A 27,820-nucleotide genomic window follows, 5' to 3' on the forward strand; every position below is an offset into this window, starting at 1 on the left:
TTTACTGCAAATGCCAGAAGTGCAATTAAAAGGGAACTGTGACACTACATTGCTACTGCACTGTGGAAATCATTTACTTTGATCACATCAGTACTTGTGCACATACTTACTCTTCTGTCAAAACACCCTTGGTAATACTTCTGAGAACAGAGTCTTCCAAAGACCTCTTCCCCTCCTGTTATTATTATTATTCTGTGGGGTGCCATTTCCTGTCTTCTACTTGCGTTTTTGTTCTATTTGTCCTGGAAACAACTTTTTGTACAACTTTTTGTTTGTGGACAGTTTTGATGCTAAATTAGCAATTTTCTAATCCTCTGTACACACTGAAACACAAATTCAAGCAGCAGCTGAGAAAGGCTGGCTAATGAAACAGCTGAGCCTCTGCTTGGTGTTCTTCATAGTTTGTTGTGGATACATGAATTTATAAAAAAGTTTTTTCAAAAATATTTATATATTTCAAAAATACATAAATGCTGATACGCATGGCTCTCTTCATATTTTCTAAATTATCTGCTGTAACTTTAGTAGACTTTAAAGAGAACTTCTTGCTTTGACATTTTGAGTAAAAACACTTCTTTTTTTAAAACCATTTGTTTTGACTTAAATTATTTGCTCCAGATTTGGGAGATTAAAGATTACATTTGAAGTCACAATAAACTGGACATCTTGCGCTGATTGTTCCTGAAGAGGAAAATGTGTGTGAAATTAAATTTTTCAGTTTTTTTTCTACTGGATGTCTTATTCCTATGTTGAGAAAGAAATCCACACTTTGCCATAGTTTGTAGTTTATTGGAAAGTAAAATTAGTGTGTATGATAGCAAGCAGAGCAGATGCAAATGCTGTCCTTCCAAACATTGGTTTTGCTACTGAATGAGTTGCAGTCTCGGCTTCCATGCTCAGCGTAACTTCATGGGGAACAAAATCACCGGCAGCTGCCCCAAGTCGGGAAGTGGTGCTGTCACCTGCCTGTGGGATGGAGCAGGCGGGGGAGCTGGGGCAGGATGTAACTCCCAGCCTCCCTCCGCGGGTTCTGGCATTTGGAAAAGTAACATAGGTTGTTATTTGTCAAGTTATAGAACAACAGAAATCATTACTACTGCCACGACTGTACTTCTGGTGCAGATTTTTTTTCTGTAACAATCTTACTCTGGATTTCAGTTCTTGAAATTTATTTTCCTAGTCTCAGTATTCTGGTTACAGAAGGCTGCCAGTAGAGGCTTATGTATGCAGCCACATTGCATCTTTTCTTCCTTCTCATTTTTGTCAGGGCAACTCAAAGGGCCTGAAAAAAGGTTGGCAGACCCTTATTGGTCTTTTGTGGTGTCACCTAGGTACAAGTATAAAGGGCTGAATATTGGTTGTGTTTATTATCAGAGAATCTTAATTCAAGCTCATACCATTGAAGATGTGCTTAGAGTCAGATGTGCAGCTTTTTCAAAAATGTTTAAGCTCCAAAAGTGGATTGGGTTTTGGTACTGCTCTCAGTTGCAGGGATCCCCAGATGTACTGGTCCCCTGATGTGGTGGGTCTGTCCCTGACCCTCTGGGAAACAGTGGGAAAATAGTAAGGGAATAGATCCGCAATAAGATCCTTCCACTGCAGTGTCAGGACTGTTCCCAGGTGTGTTTCAAATTAGATGAAAAACTCCTGTGAGAGAAAGGAGCAAGTATCACCTTGGCAGGGGTGTGGTGGGAGAAAGTCACAGCAAGCAAGGCAGGGAGAAGAAATGGGGCTCTGCTGGGGAAACTGTGGTTAGGAAGCGTCTGATGGAAAATCTGTCTGGGGTTGGAGGTTTGTACATGCAGGCTCTGTGAGATAATTGGTGACTGATTTTGAAGAATCAAACCCAAACAACAGAATTTTCTATCAGTTTAAGTAGTCTGGGCTCTCAGAAAATCATGGTTTTGAGACAGATTTTTTTCTTTCTTCTCTATTAATAGATAGATATTTCATGTAAGAGTTATTGATGTAGCAGTTATCCTATAGCAAACAACCAGGGAAGTTTGGGCTTTTTTTTTTTTTGGCACAGGGAAAACTCAATGCATCAGTCCTATACCCCAGTGGAAATTACTCTCACCTTGTTTATTTCAAAATAAAATGAAAGTACTTAGGATTTATTTTGTTGGATCACAGATTACTTGTTAGGACCCTTCACATTTTATTTATCTCACAATAAAATGAGTAAAGACAAGTCTGAATATTTATACCACATATCTAATCTGCCATCTTACCTTTTCTAACTAATATGTAGTATTTATGGAGATGCTAAGCACTAGGTTAGATATTTATCTTCAATGATATAAAATAGATTTCAGTTTAATAAGACAGTGGGCTCCATACTGTGTTAAAAACGTTTTTCTTTACAACTGTTTTCAGCTTTCAGCCTGCTGTTCAGCAGGGGAGAGGGCTGCTGGGATAAGTCACCTTTTCAGTGTCCTGCTGAAGATGGCATTGCCAGCCAGGAGCATTTCCTAACTTTGCTTTTTCACATCTGTGCCCATTCTCTACTTTGCTTTCCCTCACTTTGCATTTGCTGAGCTGTAATAAGCGGACTATCTACTTATATTTAAACTGACAGGTGGTGCCTGCCCCAGTGCTGATAAGGGTGACTGCACAAACTCTGCCTCCTTGCTGGGGGAGCTGCAGTAAAATGTCTGGCACTGTCTGGTGTGAGGTCACTTCTGGTGGATTTTATAATCTCTCTCCCCCACCCCTGTCAGGTGTGCCCTTATAAAGGTTAACCAATTTTTCTAGCATGCAAAATGCAAAGGATTTACGTTGGACAGCTTAAGGCCTGTCACATCTCCGGATTCATGCCCTTTTCTGTGAGCTGCTTTAAACAAAATCTTGCCTTTAAACTGGGGAGAAATATTGCAATAGCAGCAAGTGCTCTATGGCATGCATAGGGCCAGAGCCATGATGATGAGATTTATTTGTTTTTTAACATTTACAAACAAGAGCAAGAAGACACCAAACCCAGTGACTGTCATCTGATCAGGTTTTGTCTCACGTTCAGCATCCACAGAGCCCCTTGCTGCCTGCCAGTGGCTTCGAGGGCAGACTGCATGAGAACTGCTCTGGTTCAGCTGCAAAAGACTGAAAGCAAAGAGAGTACTCCTGAGAGACGTGATGCATGTCTTACTTTCTTCCCGAAGCACTCACGTTTGGCAGCTGCCAAGGTAAAATACTGGACAATATAGCCCTTAAGCTCCTGTATTTGACCAAGTCTCTTCAGCCTTCTAGATATTCTATTAGGCAAATTAAAGCTAGGGGCTAAGGGCCAAAAACACTACGTGCCTTATACTTTTGGGTTCAACAATGTCTTTAAGAATGTGAATAAGTCTTTGGATATTTACTAGCCACAAACATCCCTCAGCTCCTGCTGACCATGCTGCTCAGACAGCATAAAGCCTGCTCGCCATGGGAAGCCAGGCTCAGCAGGTAATTATTGCAAATAATTGGAGAAATCCATGGATTTTAGGAAGAAGGTTGCGTTGCTTTTGAATCACCCAATGAAGGTGAAGAGCTATATTAAACTCATTCCTGTCTACAGCAAAGTACGGATGTGCGAGGCAGGTAGAGGAGGCAGCCTGGCTCAGAGCAGGACAGTTCCCAGTGATGTGAATATCCACGAGCTGTCTGCAGCAATGTTGTGTGTGCACTTAGGGTGCATTTTTTTGTTGCCCATACAGCAGCACTTGTGCCCAAGTAGCAATTCTGATGTTTGCAGAGAGCATCTGGTGGAAGCACATAATTGTGTGTATCTCACTGACTGAAAAGCAGACTGATAAATGCTAAACAGAAAAAATAACACTGGTATGAGTGTGTCTTATTCTCAAACTATCATGCTAGAAACAGGTAAAAGACATAAAAAAAAAAAAACCAAACATGGGGATTTCTGATATCAGAAAACAGTTTTATGAATAGTATACTTTTTAAGAATTAAAGGAAAGAAGTATTGCTACTGTAACAGGAATACTCTGTATTTTTTTTGGTAAATAATCATAAAGCTATTAAAATGTACCAGGAATCACTGTTAGAAAGACCCTGTTTGCTTCTGCCTCATAGAACTAAATGCTATCAAAAGAAATCAACTATGATAAATTGATAAATAGAAAAGGTATCCATCCAATGCCATGTGTTACTGGACTTCAGGGCTCTGAATATAACTGACGCAGATCTCAGAAGAAAAAAAAAAGCAGGAAAGGATCTAATCTAATCTGGGGTAGAATTTTAATAAGGACAATTAATAGGAACTGTGAAGTGATGAAGTGAACCATGATGGTGAAAGGAGGGTGAACTGTGAAATGATGCTCTTTTCAAATGGAGTCATTTTATTTTTCCTTTGGACTCAGAGAAGGAATGGGGTTTATCAGAGTTTGCTTTCCTACCTCAATTACTTACACAGTACAATATTCACAGGCAATCAGCGGAGAGAACTTTTCACAAGCAAACTCTGTGCAAGAACAATTTTAGCAAGCTCACTCTGTTTCTAGTACAGCCGCTAGCCAATCCTTAACTCCTGCAGAGACCAAGATTGCATTAACCCTGCAACTAGAGTTCATTGAACTGAACCTTGGCCCGGCTGGAGTTTTGTAGTGAGGATGAGGACGGGACAGCCTGGGGACCTCTGTTGCCATGCCATTTAAGCTAAGGGCTAGCGAGCTCTTTGATAGCACACCAGCGGCCAACAGAAGAGAGCTACCAAACAGACGGAGAGCTGGACAAGCTCTCGGAGCTGTGGCTTTCATGTTTGCTTTCCTGGAAGGCACACTAAGAGCTTAGATGGCAGCAATACACAAACACTAGGCTTGGTGAAAAACCTTGGTACCTTCTCCCTGTATAAAAGCAGCCAAAAGTGTGCAAAGTAGCAAAAACTTGAGGGATGAATTTCTTCTCAAGTCTGAGTTCCTGCTGTTTAATGCTTCCTGATGTAGATTGAATAGTCTGTGCAATGCTAGTGTTCAGCTTTTGCTTTGCTACAAAAGCTCAGACATGCAAGAGTGTGAATTACTGTTTTGCTCTTTCTTCATCAGCTTTATTTCCACAGCGTGTATGAAAAATAATCAGCAAGTCAGGGAGAGGTATCCATGTTCAGTGTTTGGAGCTATCATATACAATGAACTACAGCACCTGAATTCTCTGAAGTCTCTCTCAAACCTCCAGGAAGATGAAGTAATTCAGATGTATGAGATTTACATGCCTGGGACTTTCAGCTGTGAGCTCCTTGGTGTTGGATCACATCCTGCAAACTACAGCGTGAAGTACTGAGACTGCTAAGTGCCTGACAAAAAATAATTGTGCACATCCACAGTGTCTTCGTGTAGCTTCTTATAACAATAAATAAAAGCATCCTCTTTGAGTGCATGGAGAGGAAAATCTGCTGCTGCTGCAGGGTTGAGACAGCCTGTGCAATGCTGCCCCACCTGCCTGGGTTGCGGGCGGGAGCAGCCTGGGGCAAACAAGTTCAAGGTGGCTTTACAGACTGGGTCATGTTGCTTCTCTGTGTATTAAAAAGCGCACAAAGCCTCGCTGTTGGGCAGAAATGCTCTCCTGGGCTGTGGGAGCATAGCCCTGTGCCTGCTGTTTACTGCCATGGGAGGGACACCTGCAGCCCACTGCTGGCTCCATGGTGGGGGAGAGTCCAGCTGAGAAATTTGGGGAGTGTCAGTGTGAGATGAGCCATGTCGAGAGCATCCTGTACCAGATCCTTAATGAAGAACATCAAAATGAGGATAAATGGCACCAGCAGTGTCATGAACCTCACCACTCCATAGCAAGAAGCCCTTGCTCTTGTGTGGATGAGAGGAGTTGGCTGAAAACGCCAGGAGCCACGTGCAGAAGAGGTTCTGGAGTGCTCCTGAAGATGTTAACTCTTGTTAGGAACTTGCCTTCTTTTTATCATGTGCTGTGAGAGGATCGGGCTGTCCTCATACTGCAGAAGTGGGCCCCTCTTTTTGTCCTGGGCCTGGCACAAGAAAGGGTGGGTTTTGACCTGCAAGAGGTGTCTGGCCCCAGTTTATTGAAAAAAATTCTCCTCAATCAATCTTCGACAGCTAGCAATGAACCGGGCAGCTCATCCCCGAGGACATCCTTAGCAGAAGTTCAGAAGATTAAGAATTTCTTGTGGAAATTCTGGGACCTGGACATAAGCACAAGAGAATACGCGTATCTCAAAGGAATTATTCTTTTCCATCCTGGTAAGTTCTCCTGGAAATTACACAGCTGGTTAAGTGCCTAGGAGGACATTTGGCATTTTCATTTGTAATGGAAGGGAGGTTGCCCAGGTCAGCACCACAGAGGTGGGGACTCATTCAAAGCTGAGCTCTGAGTCCTCTAATGTAAATGGAAAGTCTTTTTGCCTCCAGCCCGCCCTGGCTTGGGTCCCTGCCTCCCTCCACAGCCATCCCTGCCGCTGGCTGTGCTTTCAGCAGCGTGCTGTACTTGGGGCTACACCAAAAGGATGCTTGAAGGCTTCAGTTGCTCCACGGTATTTCTTGCGGTGAACAGCTTATAGGCCGCTCAGAGGCTGTAGTGGCTTTGTATTTATTTCCAGTAGGGTTTGGATTCTGTTGCTTCATGTGTAATGTCAACCAGATGGCTTGTACTGTGTTGAGCGCCTGTGCTGCAGCAGAAAACCAGTGGAATTCGTTTCAGCACAAGTTGTTTTCTCAAATTTTCACAATAAAATCAGTCTGCTTTATCCAGTGTGATGAGAAGAGGATAAATCCCTCATCTGCAGAGGCTTACGCAGTTTAACGAGCAGACATTTTTATTATCTCTGTGGATAAAATGTAATTTTCACTTAATGAAGGAGAAAGCAGTGGCAGCAGCAGTGTTACACTCTGGATCTGTGCCTTCTGCCGACTGCTGATTCCCCGGAGGCCCAGCAGTCCTTCAGAGGACTGTCTGCAGAGACAGCCGAGAGCTTCAAGAAGAAGCCCTGGATCTCAGGTGGACGACTCTGGGCTGAAGCAGCTGCCGGGGGCTTTAACACAGCCCAAACTGCCCTTCTTCTACCTGCTTTGCTGCAAGTAGATTTGAACAGCTGTTCTTTCACAGTTACTTAATGTTTTTTGAACACTTTGCACCAGGCTCAGAAAATGTCTTCTGCATACATGCAGCACATTTTCAGCTGACCTCTTAGTTTTGGCGTGATGTTTGTCCAAATCTTAATATTTTGCAGGCCTCGGTTCCAAGAGGATTTCAGGCAGTCGCGAGCAACGACAATGCTAAATCCTTTCTGGATCACAGGGTACCTCGTGTACTCCTGCTCTGTGTGGTTTATTTCCTGCTAGGATGACTGAAAGCAGACAGGTCAAAGGGAAAGGACCAGGCATGGAGCAGTGCAGAGCTGGGTTGTGAGTTAGAGTTCAACAAGGTGCCCAGAAATGTGGCTGGAGCAGCACAGCAAGGCTAGCGTTTGGGCAAGAAACATGAAAAACAAGCACAGCAGGGCTTTCTCTGTGCCTACGCAATCTCTTGGGGCACAGAGATTGTGGTTACTTTCATAAGAAATCCCTTTGGAGAGGTAGCAGGCAGCACGGGGGGTAGGCCCTCCTGAGACAGCACAATTTCCTCAGGATGATTAGGCAGCAGAAACACGAGGTTGCAAAGATAATCCCAGCCCGCCTTCTCTTTCAAGACAGGTAGCAATGACTCAGAGCCTTGGAGAGAGTGGCGAGGAACAATCCAGGAAAGAAGATATTGCCCTTCCTTAGCTCGGTAGCTTCAGAAAGGTGAAGGGCCCAGCTGCGAGGTCTTCTCTAGGATGCAGGGAAGAGGAAGGAGACATCAACAGCATGGCACGAGGTGGAAGTGCTCTTCTTGCTTCTGACAACTGTCTGAAAAGCAACTGCACTGTGAGGAGGTGGGACCTGTGAAAAATATTGCTGCTGTGTAACTCCATCGGGGCTGCAGGAGGACTTTTGTCATAAAAGATATGTTGCAGTGCAGCTGGGAACACACTTGACTGAGTATTATTACAAGAGATCTCAGAACAAGTTTCTCATTATCTGCAAGTTTAAAAAGTGTTTGATTACGTATAAAAGAAGTCCAAATGGGAAAACTGAGCAGATTTGAAGGGATATAGCAATTGGAATTTCATCCTGAATACACAAAATCCTGTCAACTTTCTTTCCATGAAAACTCCAGCACTTGTCACCCTCCTCACTGCTTGCAGCTAGTGGTACTCCTGGGGGACTTTTCCAAACCCTTTATTTCTGGGTAGCCTGCTTGCAGGCTTTGTGGAAGCTTCTTCTCCTCTGGCAGCAATGTCTAGGAAGAACAGAGTTGCTGAAAAAGGGCAGCCAGCTACAGATGGGGGGGGAAAAAAACAAAAACAAAACAAAAAGAAAACAAAAAAAAAACACAAAGCAGGTTTGTGCCCTACTGCAGGGCAGGAAGGCAGAACCTTCCACACTTAATTGAATGATCCTGCATGTCCCAGACTAAGTCATTGGGACCCTATCCCAGGCAGGTGTGGAGTCAGTCACTGTATGAGGTGCTATGTGGGCCTGGGGATAGGTCAAAACAAGAGGTGGGAGGCAGAAGTCAGCACTCAGGGATTCAAGGCTCAAGGCCACGACTCTATAAGGCAACAGACACATTATTCACTGAATCCTAAGTCATTGAGTGTTTAAAGTTAAGCCTGTGCATCAGTACAATGCATAGACTGGGCCAAGGGGGCTCTCCAGTCTCCCTGTGCACTAATTTAAGTTGTTAAACATACTTACTGTAATTTACTCAAATGGTAAAATAATCAGTACGTGAAATTACTAAATTCAACGGTAGCATCAAATGTTATGCCCCTGTATAGAGACAGTATCTCTTTGTACTTGCTGTGTTTTAAAGATGTCATTGCCTGTGATGTAGCCTTGACCTAGCAAAGAAACCAGGTATGGTTGAAAGTGATGGATGATTCCTAAGCAGAAAGCACGTTCAAGATTTTATGCAGTCAGGAATCAGTGGGATACATAAAAATGGTTCAGGACTAAATGAAGCAGAAACATGGCTCAGAGATTTCCTCTTTCCCTCACCCCTTTAGAGTAAATACAGATGGAGAACAGAATACAAAGGTACCAGAAGAGCTGTTTTATCTGGCTCTGTGTGTATACTGAGTCCAGCAGTATCAAACACAGTTATGATGGTGCCTTCTAGCAAGTAAGCATGGGACACTGCGTGGTTTGGTGCTGGAGGTGGGTTGAAAGCACACTGAGGGCCACTGCAGAAAAGTCTTCAGAGATCGCAGGGATCTCTGAGCAACACTAGAGACCTTTCCCTCTTCAGAAATGGCTAAGGAAAGAGAGTACAAAACCAGGGAATATAATTCTCTCTCCTACTCCTGTGGGTCATGCTACATCTCACAGGAAGCCTTTGTGCTCTTTTTAGGCCGTGTATGAAGGCATCTGGGTAGCATGGAGAGCCACAAGGTCCCAGGTTAGTCTAGAGGCAACAACAGAATGAAGATTGGGTTGGGTAGATGAAAACCTATGACTCTGGACTGCCAGCCTGCCTGCTACTCCAAACCACCACCTCCACCTTGCTGATGTTGTCTACTCATTTTAGGTTAGAGCTGGAATATTTCTACCTATCCAGACTACAGTCTCAGAATAACTTGGTGGATAAATAGTGCTATAAAGCTTCTCAATCTGTTCCATGTCAAAGTTACCTCGTGTTGCCATTTCAAAGCTGAATTTAGTGCAAGGGAATGCTGGATTCCAGTGTGCTTACAATGCTGCACAATGTTTATCCAAATTATTGAACTACACATATATTCTTTTTCCAAAAGGTACATTTAGAAAGTTCTTGTTGTTTTCTAGAGAGAGTAGCACTATAAAGCCAGACAACAATGATGAAGGGTACAGAACTAAAATGTTTACTCAAGATTCATTGTTTTACTTTTTGTTTTGGCAGGACGTCATGTCCTAAAATGTCTCCCCTATGTACAAACACTGCAGCAGGAAGCTCAGCAAGCTTTGATGGAGTTTATATCAATGATGTTCAACAAAAACCTAAGCAGGTTTGCATGGATACTTCAGCTAATCACTTCTCTTCATGACATTGATACAGATGCTTCTTCAGGTCTATCCTATGAGAGGCCACCTTAAATGAAGTGCTTCTAGTGAACCTATGTATCAAGCCAGACTGGCTTTGAAAACAGGTGACCTCTGTGCTCTACAATACCTAATTTTGAAGGTATGAGAACATTTTGAATGTTAAACACATTTCAAACAAATCATTGATGCATTTTTGTAAGCCATATTTATTTTTTGTATGATGAAGTCATCTTGTAACATTTTAGAACTAAAAGCAGAGAAATATAAACATTTCGTGATTCTGTGTGTATTCAAAAATCTTTAGTCTAACTTATCCAAAGACTGTCTTTCCAAGCAAATTCTGCAGTTGTGCTAGGTCCAGCCATATTATTTCCAGTAAACATTTTTACAACTAGTTAACATATCCTATATGTTTTTGGCTTTCCAGAAGTTTTTGCTTTTAGGAAAAGCAGCAGCAGTAAACTGCATTCAATACATTACCCATCAAAGATGGATAGATACATAAAAGGCTGCACAATGGTAAAATCAGAATAAAACCTTCCTTCTCCTGGGATGTCACTCCCTGATCTCCCCCAGCCTACTTTTCTGTTTCACTGAAAACTCTAGTCATTGTCTGTCGTTACTTGTTGGAGCTTCCCCTTACTAACTCCTTTCCTGTAAGTTCTTTTTCTAAGTCTTGCACTGAACTGTGGGCATACATTATTCACATAGTCCTTCCCTGACTAAAAAAAATGAATCTTATGATTCATAAATCTGATGAGCAGACAAAAGCCATTGTTCAGAATTGCTTCCAGGATGGGACTAACAAAGACTGACAGCTACTGTATCATGCGATGAGCTGCAGAACTAATGTAGCCTGGTTTCCTACACATTTAAGACCTTTCCCGTTTAGCCCTCCCAGCACCCTTCTGTAATTACCATGGCTTTCCTCCAAACAGATGGCAGACGTTGTTCCTTGGACAGCAGAAACGATGAAACATGGTTTTCTACAGATGTGTACAATCTGTTCCTCTGCACAGGCTCCACGTCTCCATCCCAAAGAGAGCTGCGGCATGCCCCACAGCATCTCCCTGTCTCCTATCTGGCTGGCTCGAGGAGAGGCAGCACGTGTTGGGGTTGGCATCAAGAAATGTGACTGGTCATCCATCAGGATAAAACCTGTCGAGATTATACTTCAGCTGCAGAAAGGGAAGCAATTTGTATCTTTCCTCTCCCATTTGTCTTCCAATGGATTTCATGAAACTTAGAGGAATTTGTTTCTCTCTGAGTTTTTCAGTAGAGTGTCAAATCAAGTTTTGCTTGGCAAGAGGGCTCAAGTTCACCAAATGACAGGCAGGTAGACAGACAGGAGGACAAACAGTATGATAGCTCAATCCATGCTTTCTTAGAAAGCTAAAATTATAAGAAAATCTCACAGATATATATATCCACAGTATCAACAAATATTTGCAGAGATGGATGCTCAAGGGACTAAAAGAAGACCAATCAAAAAGAGAAGATGAAACTAAAAGAAGAGCTTGCTACCTCACAGTTTTGACTATATACTGCACATTTTTTCCCCAGTTTGGTAACTGAAGGAAAAATTGTAAAATAAATGAAAAAAGCAAACCCCAACCAAGATAAACCAACTAAACCCATGGGTACTAGTGATAACAGAAGTGATAACATCTGGAGTAAACACAACTTGCCATCTTATGTTACTAGCTAACCAAACATTTTGGAAATTAAGATTTGGGGGCTGATGCTCTGTGTGAAACCTTCATTCTGGAAGTTTTCAGTAGTTTTTGTTACAATGGTTCAGCAGTACTTGCCACAGATCAAGTGGTAGGTGGTAACTGGGTATTCCATGGTTATCTGTTCATGCTAGCGAATGGAAACATTAGTTCCAGAGACTTGTTTTTTGCCTATTATTTTAAAAATGTTCATCCAAGCAATGTATCTCCAGAAACTGTATTGGTACTTTTGGTATCAATGATATCATATGGTAGTTGAAGTACCAGAAGAGTGACTCTCTCAAAAACCTCCCAGGTCCTGACAGCTTCTACCTTCTGGTTACCACAAATGGTCCATGTCCATGTGTGATTGCAGCACAGGGCAGGGCTGCATATCAGACAGTCTCTGCTTTAGCTTTACTTCTTGCCGAAATCAGCTTCAAGATCTTTGACTTTATCTTCAAGGTATGCCATGGCTTCAACTCAACTTGCACTGAATTGGAGGGCACGGTGCCAACAGCTTTCCATGGCTTGGCTCAGCTGGAAGGCGACACCGTGTTGGCTGACTGCTCGCTAGGCCTGGCTGGTCTCTGTGTACCCTGAGAGGAGCACCTCGTGCTCCACGGGAGCAGCCCTGGGTTTCAAGGTGGTGTGGATGATGATCCACCATGCCACAAAGGCTAGGCCTCAGCCACTGCGGGGACTCCCACAAGACCTGATGGACCTCACCTCATTCTGCTCTGAGTACAAGATTCAGTCCTTCAGCAGGTCTTTAACATAAAACACATCTTCTTTAGTACCTGCACAATTAAAAAACACAACTTTGAGCTAAAGTTCCATGTAACCAAACATTCCCGTGTCCATAGGCCTGAGAGCAGAGAGCATGAATGTTAACAATCATTTGATTGACATCCTGTTCAAAGGGGCTGAGATACCTTTGCCTTGCCGAGGACAGAGTAGGGACCTGCACATACTCTACTTAAACTGCTGCAGATGAAGGTGGAAGCTGTGAAGATGTGAAGGCAGGCAGGAACAGGAGGTAAAGGATCATGAGCAGAGGCTATGAGGAAAAGCAGGAGCTCTCTAAAAGAAGGGAAGGCACAGCACAAGGCTTTGGAAGTCAAGGGAAATAATGCACTAGAATGGAAGACAGAAATGGATAGATGGCAGTGGGAAGATAAAGGACAATCCCCCCACCATGAATCCCTCAAAAAAAGAGAAAAAGATGATGAGGAGAAAAAGGTTTGCCACCACTACCTTTAGCTTCTGGAATTGATACCAGAAGCAGAAGCACAGGTTATGTGGCCCTGTCATTCACCAGCAGCGTGTGCATCCATCCCCCTCTAGTGTCCAGGAGGTGACAATATTGCCACCCCTTGGTGTGTGAGCTGACAGCTAGAGATCTGCCAAATGAAGTACTTAGCATTGCTGATGAGCCAGGTGGAGCTTTTGCTCAGAGACACCTCTCCTCTTCCCGTTGCTGACTTTTTCAAAACATTGTATGACAATATTTTTAACTTGTTAGAAGAAACCCGCATTTGCAAAGTCAGGAATGAAAAAGTAAATTAAATTTGCTTGTGAAACCTTACTCCAGCCTCCTGAATATTATCATAAGCTCTTTTAATGACATGATTACAGCCTTGTATGGTTTCCCCTCCGGGCCGCCTGCCTTATTTGGGGCAAAGAGTGGCCTGTGTTGTGGGAATTAGTTTTGACTGTGCAACGGGGGAGCCTGCCGTCTGCTAAGCCTCAGCTGCTGTTGCAGAACCGACACTGCAGATCCTGGGTTACAATGGGTCTGCAGTGCCAAGCAAGGGTCTGACAGCTAAATGGCATGAATGACATCTTGCAGTGTGGGGGCAACCACGTGAGCTCAGGTGGCTTTATTCCAGTCACTTCAGCATGGTGAGTGTCCCAGCTTAGAGCTGCTACTGACAGTGCCATGTGGAAAGAAAGGTTTTTGTTTCTCACAGTGGCAAATAGGAGACCTAGAGGTGTGATTTGCAGAAGTCAGTGGGCTCTTACGGCTGCAAGAGTGGTCAAAACAAACTGGTTTCTTCCAGGTTTACTTACAAAATGCCACATAGCGTTGCAAGCACTGAGAAGTCAGTCCCCATGCAGCCAAAATGTGGGGAAGCTTTCAACAGCTCTCATCTTACTGCTTTTATTACTCCTTTGAAGGCAGATGTAATTGCACATTGCCCCCTTTTGTGACAGATCTATAAAGTTATTAATCAATGTCTGTGATGAAGTAGTGAATGCTACACCTGAGCACCTTAAAAAGTCCCACAGAAAGTGAATAATCTGTGGCATACTCCATAGTGCACAGTAAAGCAAAGCAGAGGCCTACATACTTCAGGGAAAGGATGAAAAGAGGATATACTAAAGAAGATGTTTTTAAGAAGTGCTGAGAGAGGCAGAAATAACATGCCAAATATTATATCCATCTTACAAATGAGTCCCTTGCACTCTCTCTTGAGCATGGAAAGAAAGAAAAGCATGCTCAGAGTGTGTTGTGCATCACCTGTCTGAGACAGCTGTCCTAGCTTAGGGTGAATCACACCCTGAAGTGCTTTACCTCTGCCTATTGATTCAGCTGTGGAGCCTACCTGACCATCAGGGCTTCACTGCTTAACTTTTAGATGGCAAAAAGTGAGATTAATCCCACTGTAATGATAAATGCAGAAGTGATCTGGATTTGGTTTGTATACACAATTAACTTTAAAGACTTTTATTGCTGGTGTGCTTGGCCCTGCGGTCCTGATCTTCTTTAAATAGTAGGTTTTAGGTTTATGTTTCCAGCTAAAGGTGTATTTGTAATAAAGAACAGATATCTGATATGGGCTTGGAAACAGAGATAACTCAGTGATTGTCTTCACCTGACCAGACAGGACTAAGAAGACACACTATTCTCTATGAAAAGTAATTTATTTTAAGTAATACCAGACTTCAAAGTCACATGGGGTATCTCACTCATATATCTTTATTCTTACCTCTCTCAATATTGTTACGTTTTTCTGTGAAATGCCTTCAGTACCTCTTTTGTAGGAATGAAAGTACTTCATTCAAAGACTAAAATTTCACTTTTGCTAGAAAGCAGTTATGAGTCATACTCAATCTCAGTCGTAAATATCATTTTATTTGCACCCAAGCCAGCTGTGGTAGGGTATGGCTATGTGACAGACGTGGTGCTGTACTTATTAATGTCACACAAGGAAGCATACACCACATATTTCCATCATAGATCTACTGATAAAATAGCCGAACTCGGAGAAAAAAATTGGACATGAGTTTCTATAATAATGGTATAGCATAAAGAAACCTCTACTCTTTTAATGACAAAAAGGATCTCACTGAAGACAGTGTTACTAATTGTACAGAAATCCTCACTCTCTTCCAGTGGGCCAGGACAGGCGAGGGTGAGGCAGTAGTTCGGTTTTGCTTGGGCTTGTTATCAGCTGTTGTCCCAGGTGAGGTTGTGATTTTGAAAGTACAAGTTGTCACCCTTCCTGCTCGCCCCTCTTCCACAAACATCCACACACATTGCCTGGGGCAGTAGCAGGAATGTTGCAAGATGCAGCACTCCTCATCTCATCTCAGATAAGAGCTTCTCCACTAAAGGGAGGCACGGTCACAGCTATCTGCTAGCAGGTAGTATTGGGGAGCCAAGAAAACACAAGGTTTCATGTAGCGTGGGAAAGGTCCCGCTTCAGTCACAGAGGAAATGGTGCGAGCCACGCACACTCACGCAAAGATAGATGTTTACTAGGAGGGCAGATCAGAAATTCAGTGTGGCTGAAACAGCAGCCAGGATGGCAGAAGGGGAATTTCCAGAAGAAAGTTTTTTCTTATGCAGTGAAGGACCTAACAATCTTTTCCCATTGGGATCTTCCTGGCAATTAGAAATAATCCATCACTTGCCGATACTATGCAAATATTTGCTTCCAAATATACAAATATCAGTCAATGCACTGCAACAGAACTTGATGTGGTAGAAGGCTGTGGTCACTGCAGGGATTGAACAGGGATTGAACTTTTGTGGAGGAGAAATGTAACTTCTGGGAGCACGATGTGAAGTATGATGACAGACAAGGAAGGGATGCTCTGCTGAGGAGGAACAATGGCATTATCTCATTGTACAACGTTGTCTAGGAACCAGCACAACTGAGAAAGCTCTCAGAGATTTAAGTCGTTTTTTACTGGCAATATGTCATACATGATGTTGGTGGATCAAACCAACAGAATATGCCACAGAGCTTCACACCTGCATGCAGAAGTGACCAGAGAGGTGTTGCACCTTGCTCCTGAGCATGAAGCTACGATAGTCTGGATTAGTGAACATTGCTACTGCACTTCTTGGATCTCCAGTCTCTTCACATCCAGCTTGTACAGTCTTTTTTGCTACATCCAGCTTGTACAGTCCCTGCACTCTCCATTTAAGTACTTTTCACACTCCTCTAACGCACCAAACGTGAGCCCTGCACAGCCCTCCAAGGGCACAGCGGTGTGGACAGGTGTGGATTCCCTCACCCACACCCCATGTTAGGCAAAAGCAGACTGATTCAGATCTGAAAGTCATGCATTTGCACAGATTTAGCAGCTTGGGCACAGCCCTGGGCCACTCCAGCTACACAGATTCCAGAGGTGGGTGGCATCCAGTTGGCTTGGAAAGCGAGGCAAATACGCGTCTGTCTGCACCTGTCCTGGTCAATACATGAGAGTCAACAGCATCATTATTAGGAAAATAAGATTAGGGCGGGGATTAGGAAGGTCCTCCTACAATATCCAGTCCAGGTTTCTCTTATTGTGGATATCAATTTTATACACAATTACATCCTCAAATTTATCAAACTCCACAGGAAAATTTCTAGGAGCTATCTGCATGCACTGTTCCTAATGGAACAGCAGCCAGAGCCTTCTGATCTGATGGTTAGGAACTTTCCAGTTCTCAGATTTTCTGTTGTTTCCTTTACCTGGAGGTCATTTTGTTTCCTTTTCAATGTCATAGCCTTATGTAGAGCATCATTGCTCTGTCTTAGGCTCCACCTCTTAGCAGTCCTTTTTTTTTTTTTTGGTAATTTCATCCTTCTTCCTCCTTTTTCCTCTCTTCCCCTTCAGCTTCTTTTCCTAGATCCCAGCCTTATAGAAAGGACGAAAATCCTTAGACCTCTTCCTACAAACTGCTAGGCAACCACCCTTGCTGTTGTTTGTTTTGGGCAGGTACAGTATTGCTTGCAAGAGTAGTTTTTCCCTTGGTCTTGCCTGTAACAGTCTTTCACAAGAAGCTGAATGTACGCAGTCGCTAAGCAGTAGCTTTGATGGTACCCATGAAACCATCAGTAGGTCTTGTACCACCTCCTGGCACACCTGAAGGAAAACAACCCTAAGCATTCACCTACTGTAATGTAAATCAGCCCAGGATCTTGCAGATCTGGCAATACCCAACAAAACTGCTCCTCCCATTTTCTATCTCATCCTGCTTGTTGTCATCAGCTATCTTTTCAGCATGCTAAGAAAAAGCATATTAAAATAGGATACATTTTTCTTCCAGCTAATCTCATTTCTGGGTGATGCGAGAAGCTCAGCAGAGGAGACGAGGCAATATCATATAGATCAGGAGACTTCGTGGAACCATCACATGCCTGGGAAATACACTTTGGTCTTGCTGATCTCCTGATTTTGTTTTTGACTTCAACAGAAAACCTGCCTCTACTGTTGTGCCTGAGGTCCCCATGAGTCCCCAAAAGACTTTTTTTTTTTTTTTTTTCTATTGATTTGAATCATTTCAGGCCAAGGGTTCTCCTTCTACCTAACAGTGAAATATTATCCCTTCTTTGCATTCTGAAATATTTCTTTAAGTTGACGGGGGGCTCCTCAAAAGAAAGACCTGGAGGTTTCATTAAGATAGTACTGCAAAGTACATATTTATAGGGTATTGCCTGGACAGTTCAGGGAAAGCAAACAAATAATCAAGCAAAATGTTTGACATTGTCTGTTAAAGGAGATGAGGCAGAATAGCAGAAAGTAAAAATAAAAGTAATAATGCTGTGTTCTTTGCATCTGAAGCAGATAATTGGTCATGTTCTTGCCTTTATTGCACCCCCCTCAGAGAGCAGATGGAAGATACAAAATCATGCAAAGGTTGCTGCACTTTGGCCTCTTGGACACAGCTCAGGAGAAATCAAAAAAGTGTTTGTGACAACTCTTGCAAACAACTGTGACTTAAAAGGAGAACTCAGTGAGACTGAATTGTGCTCACGTTGTTACATTTCAAAATATGACAGTATCTCAGAACGTATTTATCCTCTCCTGGGGCAGGCTTTCACATCTGATTGTAAAACAATGAAAGGAGCAAAGGCACAACCTGAAGATCTTCAAGATTTGGATCCAGCTGAGTAAGCAGCTCTTGACATTTCTGATATGATTGTGAAGAGTATCATAAGGAAAACAGCCTTGTAAGAGATAAGCAGTCTTCCTAGCTTCAGGCATGTGGTAACCCACTATGGATCGTGCAGATTGTAAAGACTGTCTGGAGATCCATGTATATGGCACTACTTATTCCACAGTTTTAAAAACATACGGCGTGATCAGTGATCAGCTTGATTTTTATGGTTGCTCCTCCTTTTCCACGCAGAGTCAATCCAAGTCAGGGGTCACAACGTGATGCTGACTCCAGGGGCCAGTCAAGTTATTATGATGTGCTCGCAGCTCGCACTGTACCTTGAACTGTGTGGCCTACCTGTTCTCCAGAGCCTGGATAACCCCACTGAACACAACCTCCCCAGAGAAATACATTTGCTTAGTTTCCTTGTTTTCATGAAGTCTTCCAAAGACGGTGATTTTTTGGCCTAGTGAATGGTCTAAAGGAAAAGCTGCATCTTTCCTGGGATACCCACAGTCTAGAGAATAGGGCGATCTACGGATTGACTCTAAGCCTAATCCTGTTGAGTACCAAGACTGCTGCCAGATGCTGAGGCTGACAGCATGCTGAATTAGGCTGAATCCTGTCTGACAGCTTTCTGAAATCTGTATCTGTGAGAGTTACTTGAGAAGCAAAGGACTGGTTGTTGAAGGTGACCCACTTCTCGTGCTGGTGGCCTGGTGACTGCGATGTGCACAGGCAGTATTTCTGTGCGAGGGGAAGCTGATTTTCTGCACTCCACATTCATACAATCTGTTGCCTGAGTCACCTCGGAGTATCAGCATTATTATTGGGCTTAGGGGTTTTAACTACTGAAGATTCCCGTTCAGATGCACAGTTTCCCACAGGACTGCCTGTGTCTGGCCTGGGCAGATGTGTAGTGCCTGAAACTCCTCTTGCCGAAATACTCAGGCACTAAGGTAAAAAATACTAAACGCAAATTGAAGCAGACACATTGTAGACTTCACAAACACTGAGATTACAGCTTGTGTGCTACCTGCCAGTTTTTGTAGGCAACTCTGGGGCTGAACTGAGGCAACAAAGAAGTCCTGGCTTCCCAACATGGTTGCCTGGGTCAAAAGAGACATGCACAGGAGCCCTGTGCATTGCCAGCACACATTTTTCTGTGAATAAAGGGTTTTAGTCTGTACTGCCTCTTACTTAGTTGGGTTAAAACTGCATTGATCTTAATTCCTCTGCAGATCAGATGAGTCAATAGCACGTCAACAAAATGCCTCTCGTGTGCTTTTCCTCTTTTCCAGTGTAAGCTTAACAGGCAGGTACAGTAAACCACATCTGTATTGTATTTTCTGGAATTGTTGCTTCTTACTTTGGCAATCAATTTGAAATACGAGCATATGGAAAAACCTGCACTGGGACTTCTCAGTTAAGCACATGTGACAATCTGTGGCACCGTTCCTACCAAGAGCACAAGCAGGGAGTTTTAGGGAATAGAGATAAATCTCTCAGGGACTGCTCCTGCCAGGAGGTTAAATCTGCATCTTTGGGAAATGCTGACCACAGACTTCCATGATACCACTAATAGCAGAATTGGCCTCCTACAAATCAGGGAGCAAGTGAGATACTAAGCAGCAAAGCTCTGCTCAGTGATTCCTGCCACCTACCCTCTCACCCTTGAAACCTAAACTGGAAGCCACTCGGGATTCTCACACAAGGATTACAAAATCAGCAGCCATCTAGATTTAGAGAAACAGAAGCTGCTGGCAGTATGAATTCCCATCTTAAATCCACCCATCTGTCTGTCAGCCTGGGTATCTAAACCCTATCACTCCAATCCTGCTCTATCTACGCTATGTAAAAATCCTTTATTTCTACCTGGACCCCCACAAAAGCCTATTCCTTTCAAACAGTTTAGAAACACGGCTCCCAAAAGTGAAATTAATTTTCTTGCCTCTCACTAATGGCTGCTGATGGAATTATCCTGGCCTAGGGGCTACCTCCAGCACTCAGATTTAGCCTGGCTAGGTGTAGAAGTGGAGATTGGAAGTAGAGATAAAGCTATGATGAGATACCACTTCTAGAGAACTCCCATTAGGATGAGCGCGCCTCGTTTTTTCTCACTTGACAAAAGGCACAGAAATTAACTATGAAACAGCCTTGATGAAAGCAGTGAGCCCTGTTTGTAAGCAATTTAATAATTAACTAGACGGAGCTCTTGACAGTTCACAGCAGGGAATAATTGTGATTCAAAAAGGGTGGAGAGAACGGTCTGACAGAACCGCATTTCAACATATGTATTAAATTTCATCAAGTAAAACTTTATTGTTCTCTGCCACATAATGGTGCTTGTGAAAAATTACAAATCAGTAGGACAACTCTCAAGTTGTGCCATTTCTAATAGACTTTAGTAAATTTATTTAAATATAAAGAAAGACCAAGGTTGTGGATAAAAATGTGAACTACTACAGTTCTTCAGGGAGGTCCAGGCTGCCTGGTATAGCCTGAATACTGTGTGTGAGTGAAGCTGTGCTTCTAAATTAAATGCCTGCACTGCCTGCGGGTTCATGGACAGAGGCCAGGGTGCTTGCTAAGGGAGATTCTGTTAATCTAACACAAGCTTAGGCAAAACAAAACTTAAGCAAAACATGTTTTAGACATTGGAACAGGCTGCCCAGGGAAGAGGTGGAGTCACCATCCCTGGAAGTCTTCAAAAGACGTTTAGATGTAGAGCTTAGGGATATGGTTTAGTGGGGACTGTTAGCGTTAGGTCAGAGGTTGGACTCGATGATCTTGAGGTCTCTTCCAACCTAGAAATTCTGTGAAATATACCTACTTAAGCAAGCCTTTATTTAAAAGTTAAAAATAATTAATGTATTTATTCTGAATGAGGCGCAAAAATGTTGAACCAAACTTAGATTTAACCAGAACCATATGAATTGCACAAGTCAAAAAAGCATGTAGGAAGATATGGTAAATGGTAAAAATAAAATGGTAAAAATAAATGGCAAAATGGTAAAAATAAAAGTGCATCTAGAGGTTTTTGCTGGGATGAAGAAAATGGATTGAGTGCAAAGGGAAAGACTTAGTACCACAACTAACTTCCTGGCTGCATGCAGGTGACTGCATTGATGCAGACACCAGTGTGACACTGACTGCAAGAGTGAACCTGAATACTATCCAGCACCACAAACCTTTGTAAATTAACCTAGGAAAAAAAAATGCCTAGATTGTCATGTAACTGCAAAGGTGGTCAAGCAAGATGGGGTAGGTACAAAGAAAAGGCTGAACGTAGGAGAACTGAGAGCTCAGTATGGGATTTTGCTTTCATAAAGTCAGTAGAGCAGGTGTCCCTAGAGTATGATCTGTTGTTTTGGGTAGCTTTGATTCCTCACACTCCAAATACAGTTCTTTGCCATCTTCTCATGTTTGAGAGCAACAAAGTGTGGGCCTGGATTGTGCAATATAGCCTATCTGCTAAATAAAAACATCATACGATGGGTGAGCAATTGGCTAACGGGCAGGGCCCAAAGGGTTATGGTAAATGGAGCTGCGTCAGGCTGGCGGGCGGTCACCAGTGGGGTCCCTCAAGGCTCCATTTTAGGACCGGTACTTTTCAATATTTTTATAAATGATCTGGATGTAGGAATAGAGGGTATTTTGAGCAAGTTTGCTGATGACACCAAACTTGGAGGAGTTGTGGACTCAAATGAGGGCGTAAAGGCCTTGCAGAGGGATCTGGACAGGTTGGAGAGCTGGGCGATCACCAACCGCATGAAGTTCAATAAGAGCAAGTGCCGGGTCCTGCACCTGGGACGGGGAAACCCTGGCTGCATGTACAGACTGGGCGATGAGACGCTGGAGAGCAGCCTAGAAGAGAGGGATCTGTGGGTCGTGATAGACAGCAAGTTGAATATGAGCCAGCAGTGTGCCCTGGCAGCCAGGAGGGCCAATCGTATCCTGGGGTGCATCAAGAACGGCATCGCTAGTAGGTCAAGGGAGGTGATTGTCCCGCTCTACTCTGCGCTGGTGCGGCCTCACCTCGAGTACTGTGTGCAGTTCTGGGCACCACAGTATAAAAAGGACATGAAACTGTTGGAAAGTGTCCAGAGGAGGGCTACGAAGATGGTGAAAGGCCTTGAGGGGAAGACGTACGAGGAACGGCTGAGGTCACTGGGCCTGTTCAGCCTGGAGAAGAGGAGGCTGAGGGGAGACCTCATCGCAGTCTACAACTTCCTCGTAAGGGGTTGTCAAGAGGCAGGAGACCTTTTCTCCATTAACACTAGTGACAGGACCCGCGGGAACGGGGTTAAGCTGAGGCAGGGGAAATTTAGGCTGGACGTCAGGAGGGGGTTCTTCACAGAGAGGGTGGTTGCACACTGGAACAGGCTCCCCAGGGAAGTGGTCACTGCACCGAGCCTGTCTGAATTTAAGAAGAGATTGGACTGTGAACTTAGGCACATGGTCTGAACTTTTGGGTAGACCCGTGCGGTGTCGAGAGTTGGACTTGATGATCCTTAAGGGTCCCTTCCAACTCAGGATATTCTATGATTCTATGATTCTATGATCTGGCCATTGATACAATGAGTGGACAACCGATACCTAGAAATGGATGTCTTCACACTTAAAAGTCAAAAATTTTTAACTGTATGGCAGGAGTAAGACTTTTACTAGTTTGGTTGCTGACAGAGCACCAATTCTGTACGTTCAGTTTGCAGAAGTTACTATTAACAGTGCAAGGTCAGTCTGTGGCAAGGTGAACCAAACCTCAAGCACATATTTAAGCCTTGTGGAACGTGCTGCTCTGTACTCTGTTATCTCCAGTGCAGTATCTGCTGGTGGCAGACAGCAGTACAGGGGAAAACCGTAGGAAACTCATGTGATCCAAAGGTGACTTTCGACCACATGGCCATTATTTAAAGCCACCTAAACCGAATAAAACCCTATCTTCTGACAAAAGGGCTGTGGATTTTCTTTTCTATTTCATTTTGTAGCACACTTTCATCTTTACAAGTGATGAGATAGGGCTTACTATTAATTATTATTATTCAAATCAGAACCAACACTATTAGACAGAATGAAATAAGCAATTAGTCCTCTAATAAAAACAATAGCAGCAAAAATAAAGAATTATGTTTAAGACTTCTCTATAGAGGAGAAATGCTTCATAAAAGCAGGACATTTAAACAGACACGGGACCTGTACCATGCTCTAGGGAAATGATGACGGAGAAACAAGGCGGCTTTAGCTCAGTGAGTTCGTGCATAAGTTGATCTGTTGTACTTTTATTCTCCCCTTTTTAACTTCCACTGAACATGACCATACTATAAGCAAGCAGGTCACAAATATCAAAGAGGCATTCTAGCATGTTTTACATATGTTCAGTGCCTTCTACAAAGAAACCTGTATTTTATTTGAAGAACAGAAGCGACAACAATCCAGCATGCTCTCAGGTAAATTGTTCCTACTTTTAATTATCCTTGAGATAAAAACGTGCTCCTTATTTTTCATACAAGTTGGATTTTATGATTTTTTTTTTCCTGTACTAGAATTATGAAGTGTCAACTATTAGGAAAACTTTCCCTATACAGGTATTTCTAGATTGAGCTGCAGTAGCACAAAGAGCTAAATACATTCTGTGGTTTCAAAACAATTAAAACTGATTGAATTAAATGGGAGAGAGTGGAATTCTCTCCTCATGATTATGAACACCAAAATCTTTTATAAAAAATGTTGAATGATGTCTCTGCAGATAGTCCCTGCTTCTTCTAGCATTGTTTCACTTAGCATTAGGAATTACTCACATCAATTAAAAATGGAATTGTCTTTAACTCAGCTGTGACCATTCCGGTGAATTCTAAATTTCTAAAAAGCAACTGTGGTCTGTACAGGCCTAACAACAAAAACAGACAGGCCAAAATCTACAGTTGGTCCTTTCAAAGGTATATGTTAGAAAAGAGTTCCTGTTTTATGTCCCCAAGAGAGAGAGGACTCACTAACCAGCAAAATACCCTCTTTCTGTGAGTGAGGGACCAGGGTGAGGGGAGAAAACAGCTCCAAAGGACCAACAAATTACAGAAAAGGAATGATGAAGCTGATTATAATTAGGGTAGAAAGAAGAGAGAAAACAGCAAAGGATAAAACAGGAGTTATGCCAAGACACAGCATCAGCGAGACAAAACTGGTCATTATCACCTCCTAATGGAGGAGGTGGATCAGCTCATTGACTGTTGTGGTGGACAAGATGCTACAAAATTCTTTTGATGAACCACAAAGCAGTGAGGAAAACTGGCAGCAAGACTATAGCATGAGAGTCAGAATTTACAAGATAAAAACAGTGAAACTATACTCAAAGAAATGCGGGAGAAATCACCTGGATTTCATCTACATGACCTGCAGATGTAAGTAAGGCAAGTAAAACAATACACACAGGGAAATATAAGAAGCTCAGAAGGAGTCTGAGATTCAGCTACCAGCTATGTTCAAATCTGGGGAGATTTTGCAGTAGAATGATAGACACAGGGCCATATGCTCATGTCAGAGTCCAATACTTGCAATTAGTTCACAATTAGATCCATGTCAACCCTAAATATCACCATGGACTTCAAAGGCATTACATCTGGATAATGCTGGCATAAATGTGGGCATAATCTGGTCCATGTCAGTAGGGTCTGCAGTCCCCATCAGATCCTCATTAATTGCTTTATATAATTACCCAGAAATAATAGTAATGGCTGCCAAGGGTTTTTTAATGGCTGTCAACAACACGAAGGATGCACATAATGACTAATAGGCACAGATGGGGAAGGTAGCTGATTTAAAAAAGGTAGCTCTTAAAATCCTTTGTATAGATTTAACAGAAGTGGCCCTAATTGAGTGAACGACTTCCAAATGAGAGAGCTCTCTTCAAAATGTAATTCAAGTTGCTGGAATAGATCAGAAACAATGTGGATATTATTATCACTCTATCAGAGCTGGAAAGCCATGAATGCTAGGACTCATCTCTACTAACATATCGGTCAGCCAGAGTACATTGGGATAAAACCCTTTGATTGCCCATTTCCATTTTCAGTACCAGTGCAGCTTCTCAAGTCTGTGTGTGGACTAACTACCTTTTGTACTCAAAAGGCAGTGATAATTCAGGTAGCAATCATCTCAGAGTGTTGTAATTCAGAGTCTCATCTCTGGACACTTTTTTCTCTTTCATCTAGGTCTGAACAGCAGGTAAACAGGTCTTACGTAGGTGAGTATTTCTTGTTTCCATCCTTCCATTGCAGACGACAGGCTTTCCTCTGGGCTGCAAAACCGTTCCTTTTTTTTTCGAGATCCCTGTACTAACCGATGTAGGACAGTCACTGAACTAAGGCAGCAGCAAGGAGTATCCTTTAGCTGTCTGTGGTGAAAACTGAGGCATCTCCTGAAATATTTGACCAAGGTTATTAATATGTTTTATAAATAATACATCATGAGAAACAGTCATTGTGCATATACCTAATAAACCCCATAGTTTATAGTCTGAATTTAGCAATTCACAGGTCTAGCGATTGACGTATTAATAATAGATGTTAGACTTACAAGTAAAGGGTTTTTCTGTACTGTTTGTTCTCCATTTGGAAGTTTTTGCAGTTTTAGGCACAACAATGTGTAAATACAGCTAAATCCCCCCTATTAGAATACATTGCTGAAAGAAACATAGGCAATTCTTTGAATAATAAACTGGGCTATTCATAATTTCCTATTCTATTATCAGCCATACAAATAAATGGTTATATAACATTTGACACCTATTACGCTTTTCATGTATTAAACTTTCAGATATTTTTTTGCCTCTCCATGGAGTGAGAAGCAATTGCAACATCTGACGTTTACTCTGCTTTTATTGGATTTTTTTTTCTATTGTCTTTTAAAATTCTCATTTTCTTTAGATATTCATTGGTATTATGCCTTCATGGGATGTACTGGGATATGTTGGCGCTTGTTTGACCCCATGATCTCAAGGGCTTTGTCAACCGTCTCCAAGGATAAAGGGCATGTTAAAGAGCAAGCCACTGGGCTCCTCAACTAGGAATAAGATTTTGCCTTTCATCTTGCATAAACCCCAGCAATTAAGAAATTCAGGATAAACAGAAATATTTTTTCACATGGCCCCTAGTGCAACAAAGGTCTTTACAAATGGTGCAGAGGTCATTACCAAGGATAGTCAGCAATGGGTTGGCAGTGAGCTGGAAAAAGCCACTATCTAAAGCCAAGTGACATACATGTCATAGCAGGTGTTAAACCTCACCCTGAGTGGGAACCAGGGCAGTTGCTTTGTTAAGGAAAAATCAGGAAGATGCTTTACAACAGATGGCAAGAAAAATATATGTGTAGGAAAGACCAAAGATAAATTAACTTCAATTGGTAAATAAATTATCTTGAATACTGTGTTCAGCTTAGGGCCTACAAGAAGGACATCGAGGTGCTGGAATGTGTCCAGAGCAGGGCTGTGAAGCTGGTGAGGGGCCTGGAGCACAAGTCCTGTGAGGAGCGGCTGAGGGAGGTGGGGGTGTTTGGTCTGGGGAAGAGGAGGCTCAGGGGAGACCTCATGGATCTCTACAGCTGCCTGAAAGGAAGGGGTGGGGAGCTGGGGGTTGGCCTCTTCTGGCAGATAACTAGTGCTAGGACTGGAGAGAATGGCCTTGAGTTGTACCAGGGGAGGTTCAGGTTGGCAATGAGGAGATACTTCTTCTCAGAAAGAACAGTCAGGCACTGGGACGGGTTGCCCAGGGAGGTGGTGGAGTCACCATCCCTTGGGGGTGTTCAAGGAAAGGTTGGACATGGTGCTTGGGGACATGGGTTAGTGGGTGACATTGGTGGTAGGGGGATGGTTGGACCAGATGATCTTGGAGGCGTTTTCCAAGCTGTGATTCTGCAATTCGGTATGTATATTAATTACATATATATTTAGCACTTGGAATTTATATATATGTATATATATATTGGAACGTGTGTATATGTAGCACAGGGTATGCCCCAAGGGGCTCTGGAAAAGGCAGCTCTGGGACACGATGAGGAATTAACCCCAATTAAGACGGGCTGAGGCAGCACCTGCCCCACAGCCAGCAGCTACTCTCCCCGTTTACTCCCCTTACCCTCACGGGCCACCCCCCGGGCTGTGCCCGGACCCCCTTCCACCCCCGGCAGCAAGATGGCGGCCGGGAACCGCCCCCACGGCGGGCACCGCCCCCGCCCCGCCCCCTCCCGTCAGACCTCCCGCGCACGCCACTCCCCCCTCCCCACCCACCGCACGGCGGGCTCTGATTGGCCCTCCCCCACACTCCGCTGTCCAATCGGGACGCCCGCCGGGGTCCCCGCCTCTTTAGAACGCGCAGCGCCGGTGGCGGCACCCCCCCCCCAACCCCTCCCGGTAGCGGCGGCGGCGGCGATGGCGGCGGCGGGGCTGGCGCGGGCGCTGCGCGGGGCCGGGGCGGTGGCGGGGCCGCGGGTTCGAGGCCCGCCCTGGAGCCGCCCGCTGCCGGCCGCGCCCCGCCGGCCCGCCGCGCACTTCGCCTTCCAGCCCGACCCGGCGCCCAGCGCCTACGGTGAGAGCGGGGCCGGGCCCGGGTCCTCCCCGCAGGCAGGGCTCCGCAGCTGGGCCGGCCCCGGGGGGAGGAGGCTGAGGGGAGGCCTCA

General features: G+C 43.7%; 1 protein-coding gene and 1 pseudogene across 2 annotated transcripts in view; both read left to right on the forward strand.

Annotated features, from left to right (window-relative positions):
- The first annotated feature begins 5,629 nt into the window (after nt 1-5,629).
- Nucleotides 5,630-10,109, forward strand: LOC309876170 (nuclear receptor subfamily 0 group B member 2-like; annotated as a pseudogene). The gene is made up of 2 exons: nt 5,630-6,200; nt 9,916-10,109. The product of its transcript is annotated as a nuclear receptor subfamily 0 group B member 2-like (transcript).
- A 17,431-nt stretch (nt 10,110-27,540) lies between these two features.
- The window catches only part of BCKDHB (branched chain keto acid dehydrogenase E1 subunit beta), a 122,710-nt gene continuing 122,430 nt past the window's right edge, over nt 27,541-27,820 (forward strand). The window contains exon 1 of the mRNA XM_082755643.1: nt 27,541-27,730. Within this exon, the coding sequence (XP_082611769.1) occupies nt 27,574-27,730 (157 nt within the window). The 5' untranslated portion in view covers nt 27,541-27,573. The remainder of the gene's footprint in view (nt 27,731-27,820) is intronic.

The sequence above is a fragment of the Aythya marila genome, assembly GCF_965140915.1.
Source record: "Aythya marila genome assembly, chromosome: 3".
Classification (NCBI taxonomy): domain Eukaryota; kingdom Metazoa; phylum Chordata; class Aves; order Anseriformes; family Anatidae; genus Aythya; species Aythya marila.